This window comes from Squalius cephalus (assembly GCF_949319135.1).
Source record: "Squalius cephalus genome assembly, chromosome: 22".
Lineage (NCBI taxonomy): Eukaryota > Metazoa > Chordata > Actinopteri > Cypriniformes > Leuciscidae > Squalius > Squalius cephalus.
The window spans coordinates 695001-717265 of record NC_137143.1 but is presented as its reverse complement, the minus strand read 5'-3'; the positions used below and the strand labels follow the sequence as shown (position 1 = coordinate 717265).

The following is a 22265-nucleotide window of genomic DNA, read 5'->3' as shown; positions in this document are numbered from 1 at the left end:
GAATACCAATTTAGGGAGTAACTTTTGTATTGCATTAATCACCTGGGGCCGGATTCATGAAAATCGTCCTTCTTAAAGGTACACTGTGTAGTTTTTTAAGTATTTTATTAGCTAAAATCAAAGTCTTTATTCATAAATATGTCCTCATTGGTGTAAAAGTACCTCTGCCAATGATCTGATTTATCCTCGTAAGCGAAGAATTTCTTATCTTTATTTACATTGGAAGGGTAAGTCCAAGGAGGCTTCCATGTCATTCCCCCATCTTGAAAAACTATAATAGCAGAGAGGGACAAAAAGCACTAGCCTACCTCAGCGCGTTTCCACAATGCGTGTTCGTTCAGAGCCAGCGTCACGTGACTGAAACCAGTTGGAACGGACAAGGAGATCGAAGGCGCTGGTCACGGCCCCGGCACATCTGGAAGGCTGCACTGCACGGTACTTCATAATGCAGGATCTTGCTTATGCCGAGCCACAGGACAAGGAATCCTCGTCGCCCAAAAAAGCAAAAAACTTTATTTAAAATGAAACGTGACCAGCGAATTCAAAAAACGAGGGTAAATATAGGGATAGTCTTTCCCAGGTGGAAAGAGCTAATGAAGTAGAAAGACTTTGAAAGGGACACCCTGCTTTCTTCTTGACAGGTAAGTCAATGTTACGGTCTAAATTAAAAGCTTTTTTTTCATTGCTTGGTTGTGTAATTCATTATATAGGCAGCATAACAGTAGAACATGTATAGTTAAACTCGATGAAGTGCTATTGGAAGACATGTTGTCATAGCTTCTTGGCACATAACGGCTACCGTAGTTGCAACACGCATTTGAAAAAGCGAGGCGCTAGAGAGCACTATTCGTTTGAATGCAAAATACAGTTTCACCGCTAGATGGGAGAAATTCCTACACAGTGTTCCTTTAAGAAAGAAGTTAAGAAAATTCTTAAGATAAATTCTAAGAAGTTTGTAAGAATATTCCTAAGTGCAATTCTTAAAAAATACACTCTTAAAAAAGAACATTCTTAAGAAGATTTTTTGGGAATACAAAATGTTCTTATATTTTTTCTTGAGTTAGAAAATAAGAAGAAAATCGCAGTTAAGAAGAATTTTTTTATTAAGAATGTTTCGTGAATCCAGCCCCAGATCACAGTTTTTAAAGGGCTGGTATAATGCCCTTTTCATAAGATGTAAAATGAGTCTCTGATGTCCCCAGAGTGTGTATTTGAAGTTTTAGATCAAAATACCCCACAGATATTATTATATCGCATGTTAAAATTGTCACTTTTTGAGGGTGAGCAAAAACGCACTGTTTTTGTGTCTGTTCCTTTAAATGCAAATGAGCCGCTGCTCCCGGCACAGAGGGCGGAGCTACAAGAGCTTGCGTCCTTTTACCTCACACACACATGCACTGAAAATTAAAAAAACTTTTAGCCTTTTATGTTCAAACCGGAGTCAGACAATGATGGATAGACTCAAGAAGAAGTGACAACATGTAGAAGCAACAGGACATTTCTGAATGGTTAGTTGATGAATTTATGAAGCTGATGTATCTTCTAGTCATTGAATAGCATATTCTGTCTTGATAATCTATAAATCGTGTTCCGGGGCGGGGTTTATGTAAATTCTAGGGTTGGTGATGTCACTAACCCGGGAGGAATGTTGTGTAGTTCCTACCAGCCTTTTGTTGTAGTCCTTAAAAGGTGATTTCTGTAAAAGAAAATATCTTTCTTTGCTTTGAACTTTGAGCGTTGTAACTTTGCAGATGTTGTTTATGCTCAAACAGCAACATTACACACTAACTAAAGTTAGAAAATAGAAATCATAATCAACCACCCCTTTAAATCAAAGATTTTGGACAAAGTTTTCTAGTAAATTTCACACTGCACAATTTCACTGATTTTTTCTCCAGAAAATGGATCTTGTTTTGGTCCCAGAAAAATTCCACGGCCAGTTTTATGATGGTGACTGTTATTTACTGCTCTCAGTAAGTGTGTCCTTCAGATTATGTTAGATGTTGTTTCACCACTGATTCAGGAATGCAGTAGCAGCTTCATGTTTTTTGTCTCTGGTTTCAGACTCGTAAAACTGGCGGATCTGTGTTCTACGACATCCACTACTGGATCGGCTCGATGTCTTCTGTGGATGAACAGGGATCCGCTGCGGTTTACACGGTTCAGCTCGACGAGTTCCTCGGATCTTCTCCAGTCCAACACCGAGAGGTTCAGGGCCACGAGTCCAGCATCTTCTGCGGATACTTCAAACAGGGCATCATGTAGGAGTCACACACACACACACACACACACACACACACACACACACACACACACACACACACACACGTATTTTAGGTATTATCAGTACTGAACACTGATGAAGAACTGAACTCAATGATCAGTGGTGTGTTCCGTTTGAGTGTGTGTGTGTGTGTGTGTGTGTGTGTGTTTTAGTGCATGAAGAGGACAGAAATCACAGATATATGTGTTTATGTCCCAGTTATAAGTCAGGAGGAGTGTCTTCAGGAATGAGCCATGTGGAGACAAACACGTATAACATTCAGAGACTTCTGCATGTGAAGGGGAGAAGAAAAGTGACCGGCACTGAGGTGAGGATCTATCAGTCTTTATAACCCTGATGTTCCTCACAACACTTTATCCGGGATTGAGAATATCTGTCAAAATGCTTGTGAATCGCAGTAATGATTTAACCCTTGTGCAACCTTTGAACATTTTTGTCTTTTATATATGTATTTATTTTTGGATCATTTTGCCTGTGTTAATGCCAAATGCATACATTTTGGACAGGTGTGTATTTTTATTGGAATTTTACTATTTCACCCCCATTTCCTTTAATTAATCTATTTTACACTAGGTACACAGAAAAGTTCCTCTCAGGACCTTCAGGACTAGAATGTCTACATTGAAACCCATTAAAACTTTTTAACCCCAGGGCCATTTAAATATAAAATAATCCAATCTTTGTTAATAGGCTCTTATTCTGTTGGCAAGGCTTCAAAATAATTTTTTAACAATTTTTTCCCAGATGGGGCCATTTTCTCAGGTTTGGTCTATAAAGCAAATACTCGCTTTATTCCTGTTTTCTGCTTCTGCATATTATAGAGCCAACTGGAGAAAATATGCAGTGATAATTGTGTGTGTCTTGGTAATGATGTCGGAGTGTGGTTTGTATGCGTGTAATAAAAACAAATTGTGTGTGTGCTTGTAATATTTGAGAGAAAAAACTAATGTGTCCCAGTGAGTTTCACTGCATCCAGTGGGGAAAATCTGGTCCTGTGCTCAAACACACTCTCACTGAAAGCTCATTTATTGAGATATCATCCTCACATTTGGAACACGACTTGTTTAGATTTATGGCTTTGATTTTCTAGCAGTGTTAGAGTTCAAAGTGTTTCAGAAAATATACATTTTATATAAAATAATGTTCATAAATCATTTTCAACTTTTTCAAAATTTTCACTAACCCCAACTTTTTTTTTTTTTCACTTTTTAAACTTGTTTTACTTCAACAATAATCTGCCAATGGTTTTTCTTTAAAATGAGACCAAACCAAAGTCTCTGCTCCCAAACTTCACATTTTATGACAGTTTTTTGACACTGACATTTTTGTCCACTATGGACCTGTGTGTAACTTTTAATTGATGCGCAAGGGTTAAAATTATTCAGACTATAATTCTCAGGCTATAAATGATGAAATATTGTGCAGGTGGAAATGAGCTGGAAGAGCTTCGACACTGGGAGTGTCTTTCTGTTGGATCTGGGAAAGACCATTATCCAGTGGAACGGCCCGGAGAGCAACACACAAGAACGTCTGAAGGTTGGCAGCTTATATATATATATATGTATACCGTATATACTGTATATAGAGAGATTATGTTTAATGCATTTTATCATGGTCTCTCAGGGCATGATGCTGGCGAAGGACATCCGGGACCGTGAGCGAGGGGGTCGGGCAGAGATAGGGGTTATTGAAGGAGACGCAGAGGCCAAATCTCCTCTGCTAATGGAGGTTATGGTGGGCATTATGGGTGAAAGGCCCTCACAGCTGCCCAGCGGGACGCCCGATGAAATATCTGACCAGGAGCAGATGAACAAGCTCACGCTATATCAGTAAGAGCCCTCAGATACACTGTCCTTCATATCAGCTGCTTGGAAAACATTAAATGTGACCCTGGACCACAAAACCAGTCACATGGGTCAATTTTTTTAAATTGAGATTTATATATCATCTGAAAGATGAATGAATCAGCTTTCCATTGATGTATGGTTTGTTAGGATAGGATTTGGCCGAGACACAACTATTTGAAAATCTGGAATCTGAGGGTGCAAAAAAATCGAAACATTGAGAAAATCGCCTTTAAAGGTGCAGTGTGTAATATTTAAGAGGATCTGTTGACAATATCATGTACATAATGATGTTTTCAGTGGTGTATAAAGACCTTACATAATGAACCGTAATATTTTTATTAGCTTAGAATGAGGCATTTCTCTCTACACACACCGCGGGTCCGCTTACATCGACATGTTTCTACGGTGGCCCTGAGCAGACAAACGCGATTCGTAACTGTTGTTCTTCGTGATAAGAAGCTAGCTAAAGTCAGCGAATAAAACACTGACACAATGATGAACAAGTAACAATAATATTCACAATAATAAATCGTTTTACTGAATAATTAAGTAAACCTAATTTCTTAAATTATCTATGTATAGAAACCTCATTGTTTAACTGGCCACTCTCTGCTGACTCACAACGACATCACTTCCTGTCGGCCACCGTAACTTCTGTTGTGTGCAATTTACAACCTCACCACTAGATGCTGCTAAACATCACACACTGCACCTTTAAAGTTGTCCATTTATGTTGGCGATTGTGCAGCATTCACTCACGAAAATAAATGTTTGATATATTTACAGAAGGAAATTTACAAAATATCTTCATGGAACATGATCTTTACTTAATATCCTCATGATTTTTGGCATAAAAGAAAAATGTATCATTTTGACCCATACAATGTATTGTTGGCTATTGCCACAAATGTACCCGTGGGACATATGACTGGTTTTGTGATCCAGGGCCACAAATATCATTTATAAATTGATTGATTAATTGGCTCATATGTTTAGTACGAGTGAATCTAACACATCTCAAACTTTGAAGTGTGTCTGATGCGAACGGATCGATGAAGATCACTGAGATCGCAACCAGTCCACTCACACAAGACTTGCTGAATCACGATGTAAGTACACAGTTTCCACAAAAATATGACTGTTTTCAACACTGATAATAATCATAAATGTTTCTTGATCATCAAATCATCATATTAGAGTGATTTCTGAAGGATCATGTGACACTGAAGACTGGAGTAATGATGCTGAAAATTCAGCTTTGATCACAGGAATAAATTACACTTTACTATATATTCACATAGAAAACAGATGATTTACACTGGAATAATTTTTCACTCTTTAAGTGTATTTTTGATCAAATAAATGCAGCCTTGGTGAACATTATAAAATCTTACCAACCCCAAACTTTTGACTGACAGTACTTTAAAGGAGACCTATTATGCAAAATTCACTTTGATAAAATGCGTTTGAACACAGACGCACAGTGTGTGTGTAAACAACCAGCCTAAATTGGTAAAAATCCACCCAATACTTTTTTTTTATAATACCCATATATCATTATCAATCTCATCAGATTCAGATTTCCAATTCAAATGATCAAATTCAGATTTCCCCCTACTCCTGCGTAAGAGTAGCGAAACCCGCCCACGACTGGTGACGATCTGCACTAGATCCCGCCCTGAGTGAAGCAGCAGTCCCACATTATACCCGTGAGCTCAACCATACCAGCTCTATCTCCATGCAGCAGATATACATGTTCTGGCTCTCTGGGCATCCTAATACAGTTCACACACAAGTACCTTTACAACAGTTTATAGATTAACATGACGATACAGGCTAGTCGATGAGATGAATCAACGTAACTCCACAACAACTAAGTTACATAAATGTGTCCACTAACCATTCAGAAACGTCAATTATACAGTCTAACAGTTGCAAACTCTTCCTTATCTCTCCATCTGTGTCTGACTCCGGTTCAAACATGTGAGTCTGCACTCGCTACTGGGTATTATTGACATTTTGCATGAGAGAAATTCGGCTGTTATGTTGCTCCAGTATCTGAAGCTTGTGAAAAGGCAGCAGCTCATTTGCATTTAAAGGGGTACACACACAAAACGTGTTTTCCCTCACACCCAAAAAGGGGCAACTTTGACAAGCTATAATAAAAATTTGGGTGGTATTTTGAGCTGAAACTTCACAGACACATTCTGAGGACATCAGAGATTTATATTACATCATGTGAAAATGGACATAATGGGTCACCTTTAATCAACCTTCACATCTATCTATCTATCTATCTGTCTATCTATCTATCTATCTATCTAGGACTGTTATATTTTGGATCAGGGGGGAACGTCAATATTTGTGTGGAAGGGGAAGACGGCCAACAAGGCGGAGAGACAAGCAGCAATGACTCGAGCTCTGGTGAGTGTGACTGATTCTGCAGCAGTTCATTAAACTGAAGGGAAAGTGTTGTGTGTTAATGTGACTGATTCTGCAGGAGTTCATTAAACTGAAGGGATATCCTCTCAGCACTAAAGTGGAGGCTCTCAGTGACGGAGGGGAATCGGCTCTGTTTAAACAGCTCTTCAAGAGCTGGAGGGTCCGAGAGCAGACGACGGGTCTGGGCCGAACACACACCGTGGGGAGAGTCGGTATGAGTCTCTCACACACACTGACCTTCTGTTTGTAACCTCCCTATTATAGTTTACATTCTATTTCACTGTTCCAGACCACCAGAGACACCAATACATGGTGGGAGGAGTCGCGTCTCTCGCATCACATCGAGAATCTCGTAACAATTCAGTCACACGTGACCTCGACCGCTGACATGTCAGAAGATATATCAGCTTCCCAATATGTCACGGTCGGTCTCTTTAGTCATTCTCACGGAGAGATCTCACTTGAGTGAGCACAGCTTTTGGGTTGGCATTGCTCCCCACTGTAGCTGTGTCTCGAGGAAAAACAAAGATGCGCAATTTTGGACTTTATTGGATTGTTTTCAGACCCATTGGTTATCCAGGGTCTTTACAAACGCGGTGTTCCAGCCACTGGAGTTAAGGTGAGTGTTGTGAGAACTTATTGGTTAACCAGGGTTCTTTTTTTTCACCGTAGGTATACCTATTGCAATCAATTTGTGTTACGTCTGCGTAAACCAGGGCGTTAGTTATTGTGTGCGTTTACTGTGACGACCACTTAACACGCATATCGCTGGAGTGTGTGGTGGGAGGAGCAAACGACAGACACAGTGGGAGTGGCGTCAGGCCTCGGAGAGGCATTTATTAACAGAAATAAACATAAAATGTCCAAAAATTGGGAAAATGAAGAGTTAAAACAAAAGGGGATCTGGTGTCCTCGTTGTGCCAGAGAATAGTGAAGGATGGGTGGTGAAGAGATGGGACGGGTCCAGGTAAGGGGGCAGTGTCCGGCGGTCGAAAACGCTTCTCTCTTTGGTCTGAGGCGCGAGGGGCGGCGGCTTCAGCATCGCAGCTTGTCCTCTTCATCCATGACAACTTGAGGAGAATAGCGGCCCGGCATCCTAGCCCATCAGCGGCATTGCGCATGGTTCTCCGTTCGGACCACGGGTCTGGCGTCTCACAACTCCATTGGCACGGGAATCCCTCCGTGCTCCCTTCCTGGACCCATGAGGACACCAGTGTGCATGCACAGGGAAGAGACCAGTCTCTCGAGGAGAGGCGCGCTCAGCATTTAATAGCGGCGGTGATGAGGCTTCATTATCTTCAGGTGTGCCTCATCACAAGCCGCTAATTCTCCTCTTCAGCGCCCCTCCTCTCTAATCACACCCACTCCAGTCGGGAACCTGGCGAAGGGCGGCGAGTTAAGGGACGGGGTGGTGTTGATCACTTGGGAGAGGCAGTCGATCCGCCACAAGTGCTATATTTATCGCTGATATTAACCCATTGGTTGACCAGGGTTGTTTTCTAGGTGTTATGGCTGTCTCATGTTCCACATGCTGAAGTCCTATGGACCTTATGGATGCCCATGTTTAATGTCCTGCCTGTCTAGGCATCGGACATCTCATGGAGGCTTTAACTGACCCTTGCCCGGAATGTAATTTGATGCCTTTGGAGGTTAGGCTACAAAGGTTGCCAAAATTTGAACCTGAAGTTCAAGATTTTTTTTGGCACCAGTCAAAATCAAGGTTTGGACTCGTAGCAAGCACTCAGCTAGTAAAGGTGAAGGGCCTCCAAGGAAGAAGCAAACCCTGGATGCAACACTATCCCACCAGGTAGCTGAGCTATCTAATTCTGTGCAGAGCATTCAGGCTTTGTTGGTGAAGTCGCTTCCTTCTGCTACTCAGAGCACAAGTACGGAAGTGAGAACATCTGTGCTTAACCCCTTGTTGACCAGGTTTGAACCAGCAGGTGAATGTTCTAGGGATGAACTGGACACGTTATCTCTGGCAGCCTCAGATTCATTAGTCGCTAATGAGCAGGACCATTATACACCCTTGATGGAGACTTCTGCTGGACCTACCTTCTCCATCACTGGGGCCTTCAAACCTCTTGCGTCATCCGGTTGTCCGACCAGAGGTTTTTATGATACCTAGTTGTCCTGACTTTACTGATGTTGTTTTCTCAGCATTTTGCTCTGCCCCTTCTTCCAGACCGGATCGAGTAGCACACACTTTAGCCGCAATGGCTGAAGCCCAGAAGATAGGGCTCGGTAACATGTCTCCTTTACAGCCATGTATCTCTTATTTGGTGGTATTTCCAGATGAGGCCCTCAAGCAGCAGTTACGCTGCCCCAACACGGAATGCAGGCATACTGATGATTTATTGGTTCATGTGTATAACACTGTGTCAGGATTGACTCGTGTTGGAAATTCAATGACTCGTCTTCTGTCTTCATTCGACCCTGTCTACAGCAGCACCAGATAATACTGCATTGGAACTTCCTGATACTTCTCTGCAGGCATTGGGATCAATTGCCTTCTCTAGTGGAAAGGCTCTTGGGCGAAGAGAAGTACCCCATTCTCAGTTCAGACCTCCAACTCATCCTAACCCTACTCACCGGCTCCCCCCCAAGGATAATGGAAATGTTCCCTGCCATCACTAGGGGTTCAGGGTCTGTGACGGGACTGTTTTCAACCTCTCAGTTACATCATTGGAGAGGCATTGCAAACAACAAGTGGCTTCTCGACACACTCGAGAAGGGATATTGTCTTCATTTTCGTCACAGACCCTCAGTAAGCACCCAGGTTCATCCAACAGTGGTTCGGGATCCTCATCAGATCCTGGCTCTTTCAACAGAGATCCAAAACTTGTTGGACAAGGGTGCAATAGAATTAGTAGACCCCCACATCCATCCCGGGGGATTTCATTCAACATATTTTCTCGTCCAGAAGAAAGATGGAAGCTTGAGGCCCATCCTGGACCTCAGACACTTAAACAAGAGTCTCAAGCGTCTTCCTTTGCGATGTTACGGATTTTAGATGTCTGTCATGCAATCGAACCCAGAATGTGGTTCACTTTGGTGGACCTGAAGTATACGTATTTTCATGTGCCCATCACACTGCACCACAGAAAGTTCCTTCAGTTCACTTTTCAGAGCAGGACGTGTCAGTTCAGGGTTCTTCCATTCAGCCTATCTCTTTCTCCCCGGGTCTTCACACGCGTCATGCAGGTGGCACTGGAACCACTTCAGCGAGAGGGCATGCTGATCCTTCCGTATCTGGGCGATTGGCTGTTGTCCGCCAGGTCATCTCAGCAAGCTGTCAACAGGTGAATATTCAGAAAAGCTCCAAAAACTCCAAATCAGTCAGTGTGCTTTCTGGGCATGAAATTGGATTCCAGGGAAATGAGAGCTACCCTCACGGAAGGCAGAAGGAAGGTGTTGCTGACAACCTTGTTAAAGTTTCAGTAAGCTGCGCTTTATCAGCTTCCTAAGACTGGCAGTTCTTCTCACAGCGGCGTCATCAATCATTCAGCTAGGCCTGTTGCATCTTCGTCCATTCCAACGCTGGTTAATAGCCAAACGTTTGGCACTGGTTTACAATCGACACGCTGGTTCGGGTTACGACCAGTTGTGCAGCCTCACAGGACCACGGATGCCTCCCTCAGTGGGTGGGGAGGACTTTGGCTGCACCGAGGTATTCAGGGCAGTTGGGACCCACAGTTAAGGGCTGTTCATATCAATCTACTAGTTTTCCCAGGAGTCTCCCATCCAGGTACTGACCAGGCTCAACCCTGCCTAGCTTCAGTGGGCAACCAGTCTTGGGCTACAGGGTGATATGGCTGCCAGCTCAACTCACATCCCCGGTCGCTGCAACAGTGTAGCAGACGTACTTTCCCGTTTAGAGCCGAGACCAGGGGAATGGTGTCTGCACAAGGAAGTTGTTCAGTCAATTTCGAGGAGCTACGGAATAGCGGCCGTGGACCTTTTCGTCAGCAGGACAATGACTCATTGTCCGCTATAGTTTTCAGCGCAGGAGGAGGAGGATTCACTGAGCCCACAAATGGGCAGCGCTTCTCCTCTATGCCTTTCCCCCAATTCCACTCCTTTGGTCCGAGTGCAGGAGAAGCATCACACGATCATTCTAGTGGCTCCTTGTTGGCCAGCAATGCCTTGGTTCAGGCTCTTATCAACTCTAACAACGGGGCCTCCTCACCCCCTGCCACCGCGGAAGGATCTGGGCCCTGGGGTTGAGAGGGTGCTCTCTCAGTGTTCAGCGGCAGTAAGGCACACTTAAAGTGTTTGTGGCTGCCCTGTCTGCTTATCGGGATCCTGTGGAGCAGGTTTCAATTGGTGCCAATAGGCTAGTGGCTTTTCTCAAAGGAGCTGTATGGCTAAAGCCACCAGTATGGGTAGTGTGTACCCAGTAGGATTTACGGGTGGTGTTGGACAGTCTGTGTTTAGCACCTTACGAACCTATTGAACAGGCAGATATTAGAAGCCTTTCTATGAAGACAGCATTCAGTCAGCCATAACATCAGCCAAAAGGGTTGGTGAGTGTCCACAGTGTCTCAGGTGGGGGGCCAGAGGGCAATCAAGTTACACTTTGGCGAACCCAGCATTTCAGAAATTCACAACCCAACGCATTCAGCTGGCGGGGTTTATACAAGAGGACAAGGCGGCCCTATGTGCAGTCCGTATGTTGAGGCAGTGTGTATCAAAGACTTCCCCATGGCGTACCACTGACCAGCTTTTTGTCTGCTTTGGGCCCGGAAGGAAAGGTGCACCCTTGTCAAAGCAAAGTCACTATTGGTGAGGCATATCGTTCAACAGGCCACATATTGCCTACATCTGTTATGTGTCATTTGACTCGGGCAGTAGCCACTTTTAGGGCCGCATTACGTGGTGTGCCTCTCTCAGAGATATGTGCAGCAGCTACATGGGCATCACCTTGCACATTCACAAGGTTCTATAGACTAACGTGGCTCCTACTACTTTTAGTTCTGCTATATTGCCAGAAAATGCTTGAGCTTCACATCCTCGTGACTTGGCTACATTCGTCTTCCACCATGTATTGATCGTCTCTGGCGGACTGGAACCGTGAAATAGAACACTGGTTACTGGTCGTAACCGTGGGTCTATGAATGGTGGAAGACCGAGTCTCTGGTCACTCGGACTGAGAATGACTAAAGAGACCGACCGTGACGTATTGGGAAGCTGATATAGCTTCTGACATGTCAGCGGTCGAGGTCACGTGTGACTGAATTGATATGAGATTCTCGATGTGATGGACGAGATGCGACTCCTCCACCATGTATTGACCGTCTCTGGCGGTCTTCCACCATTCATAGAACCACAGTTACGACCAGTAACCAGCATTCTTGCTTTTAGCAGACGCTTTTATCCACAGAAGATGAACAATATTTGTAAAAAAATATTTGTAATATACAATGACAGGTTTATTACAAAATGTGGAAGCTTGTTTCTGCCACGGAAATAAAAAAAAGAAAAAATAATTACAAGTTTATAACTTTTTTTTTTTTTTTTTTTTTTTTTTTATGTCAGAATTGTAAGACAAAAAGTCGCATTAAATGTTGTATTTTTTAATTCCGTAGCGGGAACAAGCTTCCTTAGTTTACTAGACAGCTGGATTAGGAAGCCAGATATGGAAATGTTGAGCAATAGTTTATTAAATGAACACACAAACACATAAAATACATGTAGGAATGATGTGAACAAAACAAGAATTATGAACCCAAACAGGAAGAAGATGATAAGAATCCAAACAGGGAAGGACGGAGTCAATGATTCAAATGGGAAATGGAAACACAAACGGCTTCACAAACTTACGTCGTCATTTATTCCACCTCAAAAACACAGTTTTATAAGGAACACATTTTAGAAAATTGAGGCTGTTTTGACATGAAACGTATTGTCATTATGTCAGTCCTAATGATATCTGTTTTCTTCAGTTGAAAGTTACATTGCTAATAATGATGTTTTCCAGCATAAATATCTAAACATTCTTAAATCAAGATACATTTACTGGAGAAGAAAACTGACTGAAGATATTAATTAAATTCAGTCCAATTCAGTTCAATTCAATTCACACTTATTTGTATAGTGCTTTTCACAATACTCATCGTTTCAAAGCAGCTTTACAGAAGTCCACATTACAATTTAGAGTGATCTATTATCAGAGGAAACTGTCTACGTTATGTATTTCAGAAATGTACATATACAAATCACACAGTTTGCTAAAAAATTATTAATTTAAACAATGTAATAATTTAAGGCGGAAACAATGAGCTCATTGACGTAGTGAATACATGTTTGTTAACAAATGATTATGACATATTGAAAACTGTAGCATTGTGTCTTGTTTCATGACAGATTTATCAAAATTATGTGAATTTTTTAGCAAATGTCTGTCAGTGAGGTCAGAAAAAAGTTACTTAATTCAAAGGGAAAACAAGATTATTTTTCTGACCCCAATGGCCCCAATATTTGTTTTTGTTTCAAGAAAAAATTCATTTCATTTTGATGCAAGACTTAATATCTTCAGTCATTTTGCTTCTCGAGTAAATGGATTTTGATTTAAGAATGTTTGTATTGGAAAACGAGACAAAATCCTGAGTAAAAAACCCTGACTTTTTGCAGTGTACCAAATGTATTTTGTAGAGGAGTGTGAAAATGTGACATGTGAAGATCATTGTTTGTGTCAATGCACTGTAAAAAGTATTCAGTTCACTTACTTAAAAAAATTAGTAAACCCGTTGCCTTAAAATTATTAAGTGAATAAACTTAATGCTTAATTGAAAAAAATAAGTTATGTGAACTTGACAATTCCACATTACTTAATTTTTTCGATTAAGCATGAAGTTTATTTAATTTAAATAAACTTCAGATAAATTTAAGGCAACGGGTTTCCTCAATTTTTCCTAAAAAAAGTCCTCAAGTTAAGTCAACTGATCACTTTTTACCGTGTGCTAGTTCTGCTCTACATGCAGCTGTGATGTTAATTTCACGAGGTCGTTAATCTTTGCTGTTTCTTCTCATTAATCAGCTGATGTCCCTCAAGAGAAGTTTGATGCCAGTCGGATGCATGTGATGCCCAATGTTGCAGCGCAAGAGCGTATGGTGGATGATGGCAGCGGACAGAAGCAGGTACAGAGGATAAGATCTAATCAGCTAACAGGAGGATTCTGCAATCAGAACACAAGATAATGGGAGATAGAAATAGACATGAGTCTTCTCCATCCTTAGGTGTGGCGCATTGAGAATTTGGAGATGGTGGAGGTGAATCCTGAAATGCACGGATACTTCTATGGAGGAGATTGCTATCTAATTCTGTACAGCTATGATGTTAATGGCAGGAAAAGCTACATTCTTTACATGTGGAAGGTAAAGTAACATTTCCCTAATGCATATAGAACAGAGGAAAGAGTTTTATATTATTAACCCTTTTACACCCGAAGGCATTTGAATGATTTCACATCTAAGAGGCATACTTAAAAGTATGATTTATAACTCTACAAAAAAGAAAAAAGAAAAGTTATCATTAAGGGACCGTTCGGTATTTATGGAAGGGGCCACCGGAGGAAAATAGGGGAGGGTCATGTCTTTTTATTCTTTGTTGAGGGGAGGGTCATCCAACTTTTTTTAGTCTAGGGGGAGGGTCACCCAACTTTTATATTCATGAAAACAGCAACATTTCAAAGTGGCTTGTTTGGTGCTATTTTTTTCCATTTAGCTCCATGTTGATCTCGCGTTATCAGCCCCCCTTCGATATCAGATGGGTCTGACCCAACAAAAATCCAGTTTGGGCTGTTTGACAGTGCGCGTGCACTAATTCAGTTCGCGCTTAGAAAAAGTGCATCATGTCAGAACAGAATGCCAAAGAAATGTTTACCCGGCAAAGCTTTAAAGCACGAGCAAATAATGAACTTTTGTTAAGTGCACAGTGTCCTGTGAGTGTAACTCTACCGCTGCATTAACATGTGATGTGAACGTACGTCGAGTTTTACAGTATTGGGACTGAGGCGCCAGAACTGCAGCTGATAGAATGTGTGCTGTAGGGCGATACTGCATATTTTAGTTTCCATTCTTATTTTGTTTCCACGATGTGTAAGATGTAGGGCTACCACATCTTTAAATTACTATTAGTATTATTTAAGTTAACATAAAATACATAGACCTACACCACAAAAACTAGTTGAGGATAAATTCGTTAAAATTCGGCGATTCCAGTGTTATGGACGTGACATTTGCAGTCAAAACTTAAAATAAAAATTCTCAGAAAATGCATTTAATACCAATATTTTGAAACGTCTGAAAGGAGTCAAGACATTAGAAAAATATCAGTCTACACATGTGTTTTATATTTAATATGAGGGAAATATAGGCTACATGTGACGTGACACAAAAAATCTTTAACTTTTAGGTGGCAAAATATTTTTTAGTAATTCTATAAATTACACTGTGCAAACCAAAAGATATATAGCCTACCCACCGGATGAATAAAGATCGGCCTCCACAGATAATAAAATATTATAATATTTTTATTTTATTTTTCGTGTTCGCATTTATGTGAAAAAAAAATAAAATAAAAATGTTACGGGCGTGACAGTTCTACATTACGGACATGACTGCTCTGAAGCGACTTTAAAAATTTCACAGAGACCTCAAACAGAAATCACAAAGCCTTTCTTTAAAGTGAATTTCGTTTTTTTATTAATTTTATCTTAATTTTAATCAATGTTTCATCTGGATTTAATAAATAAGAAGTAGTCTAAATATAGTAGAAAATAGATAATCATGACACGGAGGCGCGGGCGAGTGAACTGGATCTTGTCTCATAAATGAACCGAAACTCAGAGTAAGGTATATGCTACTTGCCTCACAGACCTGAGAAATATATAGAAAGCTTGAAATGTCTACTTTTAAACAGAACAATTCATAACGAAAGAAGACTGCTTTCTCCTTATGAAATGTGCATTTCTGAGAAGATCGCGACACATCGTCAACTTCATCTTTGCAGTAGACACAGAAAACACTTGTTTATTAATAAACAATTAAAATGTCTCCTTGCTATATTTGACATATTAATAATCATTAGTTTTGCCGGTTCTTTGTGACAGCTTTTAGATGCTTTATTCGCAACGCCACCCACATGTTGAACGAGTCACACCGCATCAGCACCGAAAACATGATTTTTTTCAAATCTAAAATCAAAAATCGTGATACGAACCGAATCGTAGGTTTGGTCTATCGTTACAGCCCTAGTAAGATGAGAAAGCAAGAGTTTATGGTTTAAAAAAAAACAAACAATGGCTATCTGAACATCTTTGCCAAGCGCAAACCAGTACAGAATTAGGCTAATCAATAAATTATCGGGGAGGGTCATGCCTTTTTTCACAATCATTTTGGAGGGTCATAGAAAAATGTGTTGCTGGCGAAGGGAGGGTCATGTCTTTTTTGACAACAGATCTCAAAACTCCTCCGGTGGGTGGCCCCTTAAATAAATAACGAACAGTCCCTATATATGGTCTCATTTGATAGAAAACCTTTAAAAATAAATAAAAGAAGAGAGACTTTGATCATTTTTGGAGGTTCTTATATTACATCACTGCTAAGAAAACCCCAGAAAAAGGGATGCAATTTATTGATTTATTTTGTTATTATACATGGTTGACATAATGACTATTAGAAAGCTTATTTGGAATGTCATAAAATCAACTTTGGGCTTATTTACAATCATGTCAACTGCATCTGAACCAAATGTTGTGTTGATATCTCAAAGCAATCAAAAGTTCTGGGGTTTGGTTGCACATGAATGATGAAAGTAACCCTATGGTTCTCTCCTGAAGGGCCGTCATGCGTCTCAGGATGAAGTGACGGCCTGTGCGTATCAGTCCGTGACCCTGGACCAACAGTACGGTGGCCAGCCGGTTCAAGTCAGAGTCTGCATGGGGAAGGAACCGCGACACTTCATGGCCATTTTCAAGGGAAAATTGGTGATCTTTGAGGTAGTGAAGCACTTGCTCAGTCTGTTGTAACTCAAGCATTAATTGCACTAAATGGTATAATAGGTCTGTGCTCACTATTGTTGATTTCAAATTTTTTATACTTTCAATATTAAATCAAAAAAACGTCTGAACGAATGATACACGAATTGTCTTAAACCACCACCACGTTTGCGCAGAAAACTACTGCAGTGCCGCTCTGTAAACGTCCAAAATGCTCCGTTCGACTCTCCTGAGATCCTCTACTCTTCCCTGAGGATGACCTGTGAGCTGTTTTGAATTTTAGAAAACTGAATTTGAAGTTCTGAATTTCTTCTTCATCTTGAAAACTTTTTTTTTAAAACTGGATATTTGCAGTCTAAGAATTCTGAAAAAAATAAAAAAAAACAGCTGTTTGAAAATACATGTCTATAAAATTCTGCCATAAAAACATTTCAATTCGTTAAATTTTAAATGTTCAATATTCGATTAAAGAAATCAAATTCAGAACTATTTAAAATTCCACATAATATAAAATGTTGTTAGATTACACTTGTCAGTAATTCAAATTCAAATCATTATGTCATATTATAAGCTCCATATTAATACTCCAAAGTCACATTCCGTATTCATATATTCATATATTCACCGGTTGACTTTTAATGATTAATTTTCTGCAGAAAGCGGTTCAACTTTTAATTCCATTGCAACGACATAACCCAACCAACATGATTTTTTTGATTGCTTGTTATCCTACTTTAGTTTTAAATTTAAATATCCAAAAGACATTTAAATAAATGTTGACACATTTTACAGCATTTTACGATTCATGTGATCTGAAAAGTCTTGGCTTTGGAACATTCCAACAAAGTCTTCTAGGGTATGTTTACAAGACAACGATTTGATTAAAACGACTAAAATACTGTATTCTTCTGCCAGGCCATTAGATGGCGATGAAACACGTTAGACTGAACACGTAATATGCATGACGTCATCATCTTCACTGATTCGCGTTTCTGTTGTTTACACGGAGACATTTTGAAACCTGTTTGCAAAAGTTTGCGTTTTCAGGCACCCAAAACGCCATTGTCGTGTAAATGAACTGCCAAAACGAATAAAAAGTTTTACGTGTTTAGTTGAAAAAGGTGTTGTGAAAACAACATGTTGCTGCTGCATAACTAGACATACTAAATAGTCATACATCAATCCGCAGCAGATCTGGGCAGGTGGAGCTGGGAAGGTGGAGGGTTCAAAGGACATATCTGGGCAGGTGGAGCTGGGAAGGTGGAGGGTTCAAAGGACATATCTGGGCAGGTGGAGCTGGGAAGGTGGAGGGGTTCAAAGGACAGATCTGGGCAGATGGAGCTGGGGAGGTGGAGGGATCAGAGGACAGATCTGGGCAGGTGGAGCTGGGGAGGAGATCTGGGCAGGTGGAGCTGGGGAGGTGGAGGGTTCAGAGGACAGATCTGGGCAGGTGGAGCTGGGGAGGTGGAGGGTTCAAAGGACATATCTGGGCAGGTGGAGCTGGGAAGGTGGAGGGTTCAAAGGACATATCTGGGCAGGTGGAGCTGGGAAGGTGGAGGGGTTCAAAGGACAGATCTGGGCAGATGGAGCTGGGGAGGTGGAGGGATCAGAGGACAGATCTGGGCAGGTGGAGCTGGGGAGGAGATCTGGGCAGGTGGAGCTGGGGAGGTGGAGGGTTCAGAGGACAGATCTGGGCAGGTGGAGCTGGGGAGGTGGAGGGTTCAAAGGACATATCTGGGCAGGTGGAGCTGGGAAGGTGGAGGGTTCAAAGGACATATCTGGGCAGGTGGAGCTGGGAAGGTGGAGGGGTTCAAAGGACAGATCTGGGCAGATGGAGCTGGGGAGGTGGAGGGATCAGAGGACAGATCTGGGCAGGTGGAGCTGGGGAGGAGATCTGGGCAGGTGGAGCTGGGGAGGTGGAGGGTTCAGAGGACAGATCTGGGCAGGTGGAGCTGGGAAGGTGGAGGGTTCAAAGGACATATCTGGGCAGGTGGAGCTGGGAAGGTGGAGGGGTTCAAAGGACAGATCTGGGCAGATGGAGCTGGGGAGGTGGAGGGATCAGAGGACAGATCTGGGCAGGTGGAGCTGGGGAGGTGGAGGGTTCAGAGGACAGATCTGGGCAGGTGGAGCTGGGGAGGAGATCTGGGCAGGTGGAGCTGGGGAGGAGATCTGGGCAGATGGAGCTGGGGAGGTGGAGGGATCAGAGGACTGATCTGGGCAGGTGGAGCTGGGGAGGAGATCTGGGCAGGTGGAGCTGGGGAGGTGGAGGGTTCAGAGGACAGATCTGGGCAGGTGGAGCTGGGGAGGAGATCTGGGCAGGTGGAGCTGGGGAGGAGATCTGGGCAGATGGAGCTGGGGAGGTGGAGGGATCAGAGGACTGATCTGGGCAGGTGGAGCTGGGGAGGAGATCTGGGCAGATGGAGCTGGGGAGGTGGAGGGTTCAGAGGACTGATCTGGGCAGATGGAGCTGGGGAGGAGATCTGGGCAGATGGAGCTGGGGAGGTGGAGGGTTCAGAGGACTGATCTGGGCAGATGGAGCTGGGGAGGAGATCTGGGCAGGTGGAGCTGGGGAGGTGGAGGGTTCAGAGGACAGACCTGGGCAGGTGGAGCTGGGGAGGTGGAGGGATCAGAGGACAGATCTGGGCAGGTGGAGGGGTTTAGAGGACAGATCTGGGCAGGTGGAGCTGGGGAGGTGGAGGGGTTTAGAGGACAGATCTGGGCAGGTGGAGCTGGGGAGGTGGAGGGGTTTAGAGGACAGATCTGGGCAGGTGGAGCTGGGGAGGTGGAGGGTTCAGAGGACAGATCTGGGCAGATGGAGCTGGGGAGGTGGAGGGATCAGAGGACTGATCTGGGCAGGTGGAGCTGGTGAGGAGATCTGGGCAGGTGGAGCTGGGGAGGTGGAGGGTTCAGAGGACTGATCTGGGCAGGTGGAGCTGGGAAGGTGGAGGGATCAGAGGACAGATCTGGGCAGGTGGAGCTGGGAAGGTGGAGGGTTCAGAGGACAGATCTGGGCAGGTGGAGCTGGGGAGGTGGAGGGGTTTAGAGGAACTCTGATAGTCCTGTAGGACCAGCTTACAGCAAACACTGAACCAGACTGTTTAAATGTTGAGCAAGCAATCTCATTGGCTGTAGGATCAGCAGAGGCCAATCAGCTTATGCCATGCAGTGATAATGTGATTGCTTGCAGATTGCATGTAAAGGACCGGTCAGTCTGGAGTTTCATGACAGAACTTGGTATATTTTACAAAATAACTTGGTCAAAGGCATCCATTCGAACATGAATAAATTCCAGGTTCCTGAAAGTGCTGTTGTTTTCTAATAAATAAAGTTCCTTTGTTTCCATTGTAGGGAGGGACTTCCCGAAAGAGTGGCCAAGAGCCGGAGCCGCCTGTGCGCCTGTTTCAGATCTGTGGATCTCACCCAACCAATTCAAAAGCAATAGAGGTTCCAGCTCTGGCAGGCTCTCTCAACTCCAATGATGTCTTCCTTTTGAAAAGCCAGTATGGTGTCTACCTGTGGTATGGCAAAGTACGCAGTCTTCCTACAGAAGTTGAATAACAGATAGTATTTTAATGGGAAAACACTCAGCAGATGTTGCAAAGTCCAGCACTACTCTTCACATAATGGGCTTTTGCACTGGTGGAACCGTCATAGTTCCTAGAACTATTGGCGGAACGTCCCGGATTCTGGCGCGTTCGCACCGCAGGAACTAGGAACCATTTTAGTTCTAGGAACTCCCTTTGGAGGAACTAATTTATTCCTACTTCAGAGTCGGTCTAAACCAGCGCTATAGGAACTACAGTGACGTTAGTGTTCGCTGATTGGCCGAACGCACGCGAAACACCAGCACCCGCCATTATTAAAAAAGCTTTGTAAACACAGATTATAGCTTATATATTTACTCCAGAAACTAACTAACAGCTCAGCAACACTGAACTTCAGCCACATGGCAAATGCTAATAACTTTTCAGATACTGTCTACTTTCTATGTATAACAGTTCTATCTGATGATGTATTAGACAGGACTGTTGGACAGATCGTAAACTAATGAACAGGAGAATGCGAGCACTGTTTGTTTGCTCAGGCTCAGTCGTTCTCAGCGCCGTCAAAATAAAAGTCACAACAACAAGCGTGTCTTACGTCACTTCAGAGTTCCTACTGGCGGTGCGAATGCAACCAGGAAAACATTCCAAAGGGAACTATTAGTTCTCGGAGAACCATCCTGGTAGATAGTTCCTATAACTGAGTTCCTAGAACTATCCGGTGGCATCAAACTATCCGGTCCCTATAATGGACATTATTGGGAGAGCAGTACTAACCTCTGTTGATAACCTCTCAGGGCTCCAGTGGTGATGAGAGAGCCATGGCTAAAGAGGTGAGCTCCTTCATTGGGCGAGGCTCGTCTGAGGAAATCATGGCTGAGGGACAGGAGCCAAATGAGTTTTGGGAAATCTTAGGTGGAAAAGGACCATACGCAAGCGAAAGAAGGTATACAGAACTAAGTGTTGTGTTAAGAGATTCAATGGGAAATAAGTTATTTATTCTTGGCTGTTGATGTCACGTCTTCTCAAAGATTACAGATGGTTACTTCCGATCATCAACCACGCCTCTTCGAATGCTCCAATAAGACGGGCAAGTATATTGCGACTGAGGTGACCCAGTTCGCACAGGATGATCTGAGAGAGGATGACGTAATGCTTTTGGACACGTGGGATCAGGTAGAGCAACACAGTTTGAACTAAAACTATACATATCATCTGCAATGAAAAATAAGGTTTGGTGGCTATAAGCCTTGATACACTCATCATGGTGAAGTTCTTTTTCGTTCTTCATTTAAGGGTAAAAAGAATTTGAAACACCTTTGCAGCAATATTCTGTTAGTGAACATCCCAACGCCACCCACATTTAGATGAATATGTAAATATGTGCTGCACTATCCACTCAATAACAAAATAAACAACACAGAAAAGAGAAAACAGCAGTTCAGAAAGCATCTGATCATAGCGATGTGTTTGCAGCAGCTCTGAAATTTAGACTCCAGTCACATTTATTTATATCTATCTATATATAGCCGTACCGAACTATTCCATAAAGTTTACTTTGGCAAGCTGTTTCAAACTCAAGAAACAAACTCCAAGTAAACTTAGTTTTGGCCTGATTTTGTTTGAAATGACATCACATCAATTCGTTAAGTATATTGGCACTTTAAGGGTGATATCCCTAAATTTTTTACTTTCAATATCCTAACATCTAGATAATAGCAATACAACCACTGCCATAACAATATAACATTTGATCTTTGAACACTTTTAAAACCTTGCCGTCCTTACTTCAGCATTTGGTTCTTCTAGGTATTTCTATGGATAGGAAATAAATTAAAAGCCAGTTGCGCTCGCGACATGGCGGATTCGCTATTTACATGACGGAATTTGCAAGCGGAAAAACGGAACGCTTCTCTAGCGAGGAAACAGATCTGCTCGTGCGCAAGGTTAAAGCTGTGTGTGTGTGTGTGTGTGTGTGTGAGGTTAAAGCTGTGTGTGTGTGTGTGAGGTTAAAGCGCAAGCAGACCATCTATGGGACAAGCCGGATTCCACCATATCTTTATGTACACAATTACAATCTTTTACACTGTAATCCTTTTATTTTTAATATTTGGCACGTTTGTCTGCTGCTGTACGTGTCTGCGTGTAA

At 42.5% G+C, this 22265-nt stretch overlaps 1 protein-coding gene across 2 annotated transcripts in view; it reads left to right on the top strand.

Moving 5' to 3' along the window:
• The window catches only part of avil (advillin), a 28232-nt gene that overhangs the window by 1437 nt on the left and 4530 nt on the right, over positions 1-22265 (top strand). For both annotated transcript variants that reach the window (XM_079857225.1, XM_079857226.1), the window contains 14 exons: positions 1899-1973; positions 2065-2261; positions 2483-2591; positions 3710-3820; positions 3908-4113; positions 5162-5240; positions 6457-6555; positions 6632-6785; positions 13613-13713; positions 13813-13950; positions 16416-16574; positions 19923-20102; positions 20914-21062; positions 21148-21292. In XM_079857225.1, coding sequence (XP_079713351.1) covers positions 1899-1973; positions 2065-2261; positions 2483-2591; positions 3710-3820; positions 3908-4113; positions 5162-5240; positions 6457-6555; positions 6632-6785; positions 13613-13713; positions 13813-13950; positions 16416-16574; positions 19923-20102; positions 20914-21062; positions 21148-21292 — 1902 coding nt within the window. The remainder of the gene's footprint in view (positions 1-1898; positions 1974-2064; positions 2262-2482; positions 2592-3709; positions 3821-3907; positions 4114-5161; positions 5241-6456; positions 6556-6631; positions 6786-13612; positions 13714-13812; positions 13951-16415; positions 16575-19922; positions 20103-20913; positions 21063-21147; positions 21293-22265) is intronic.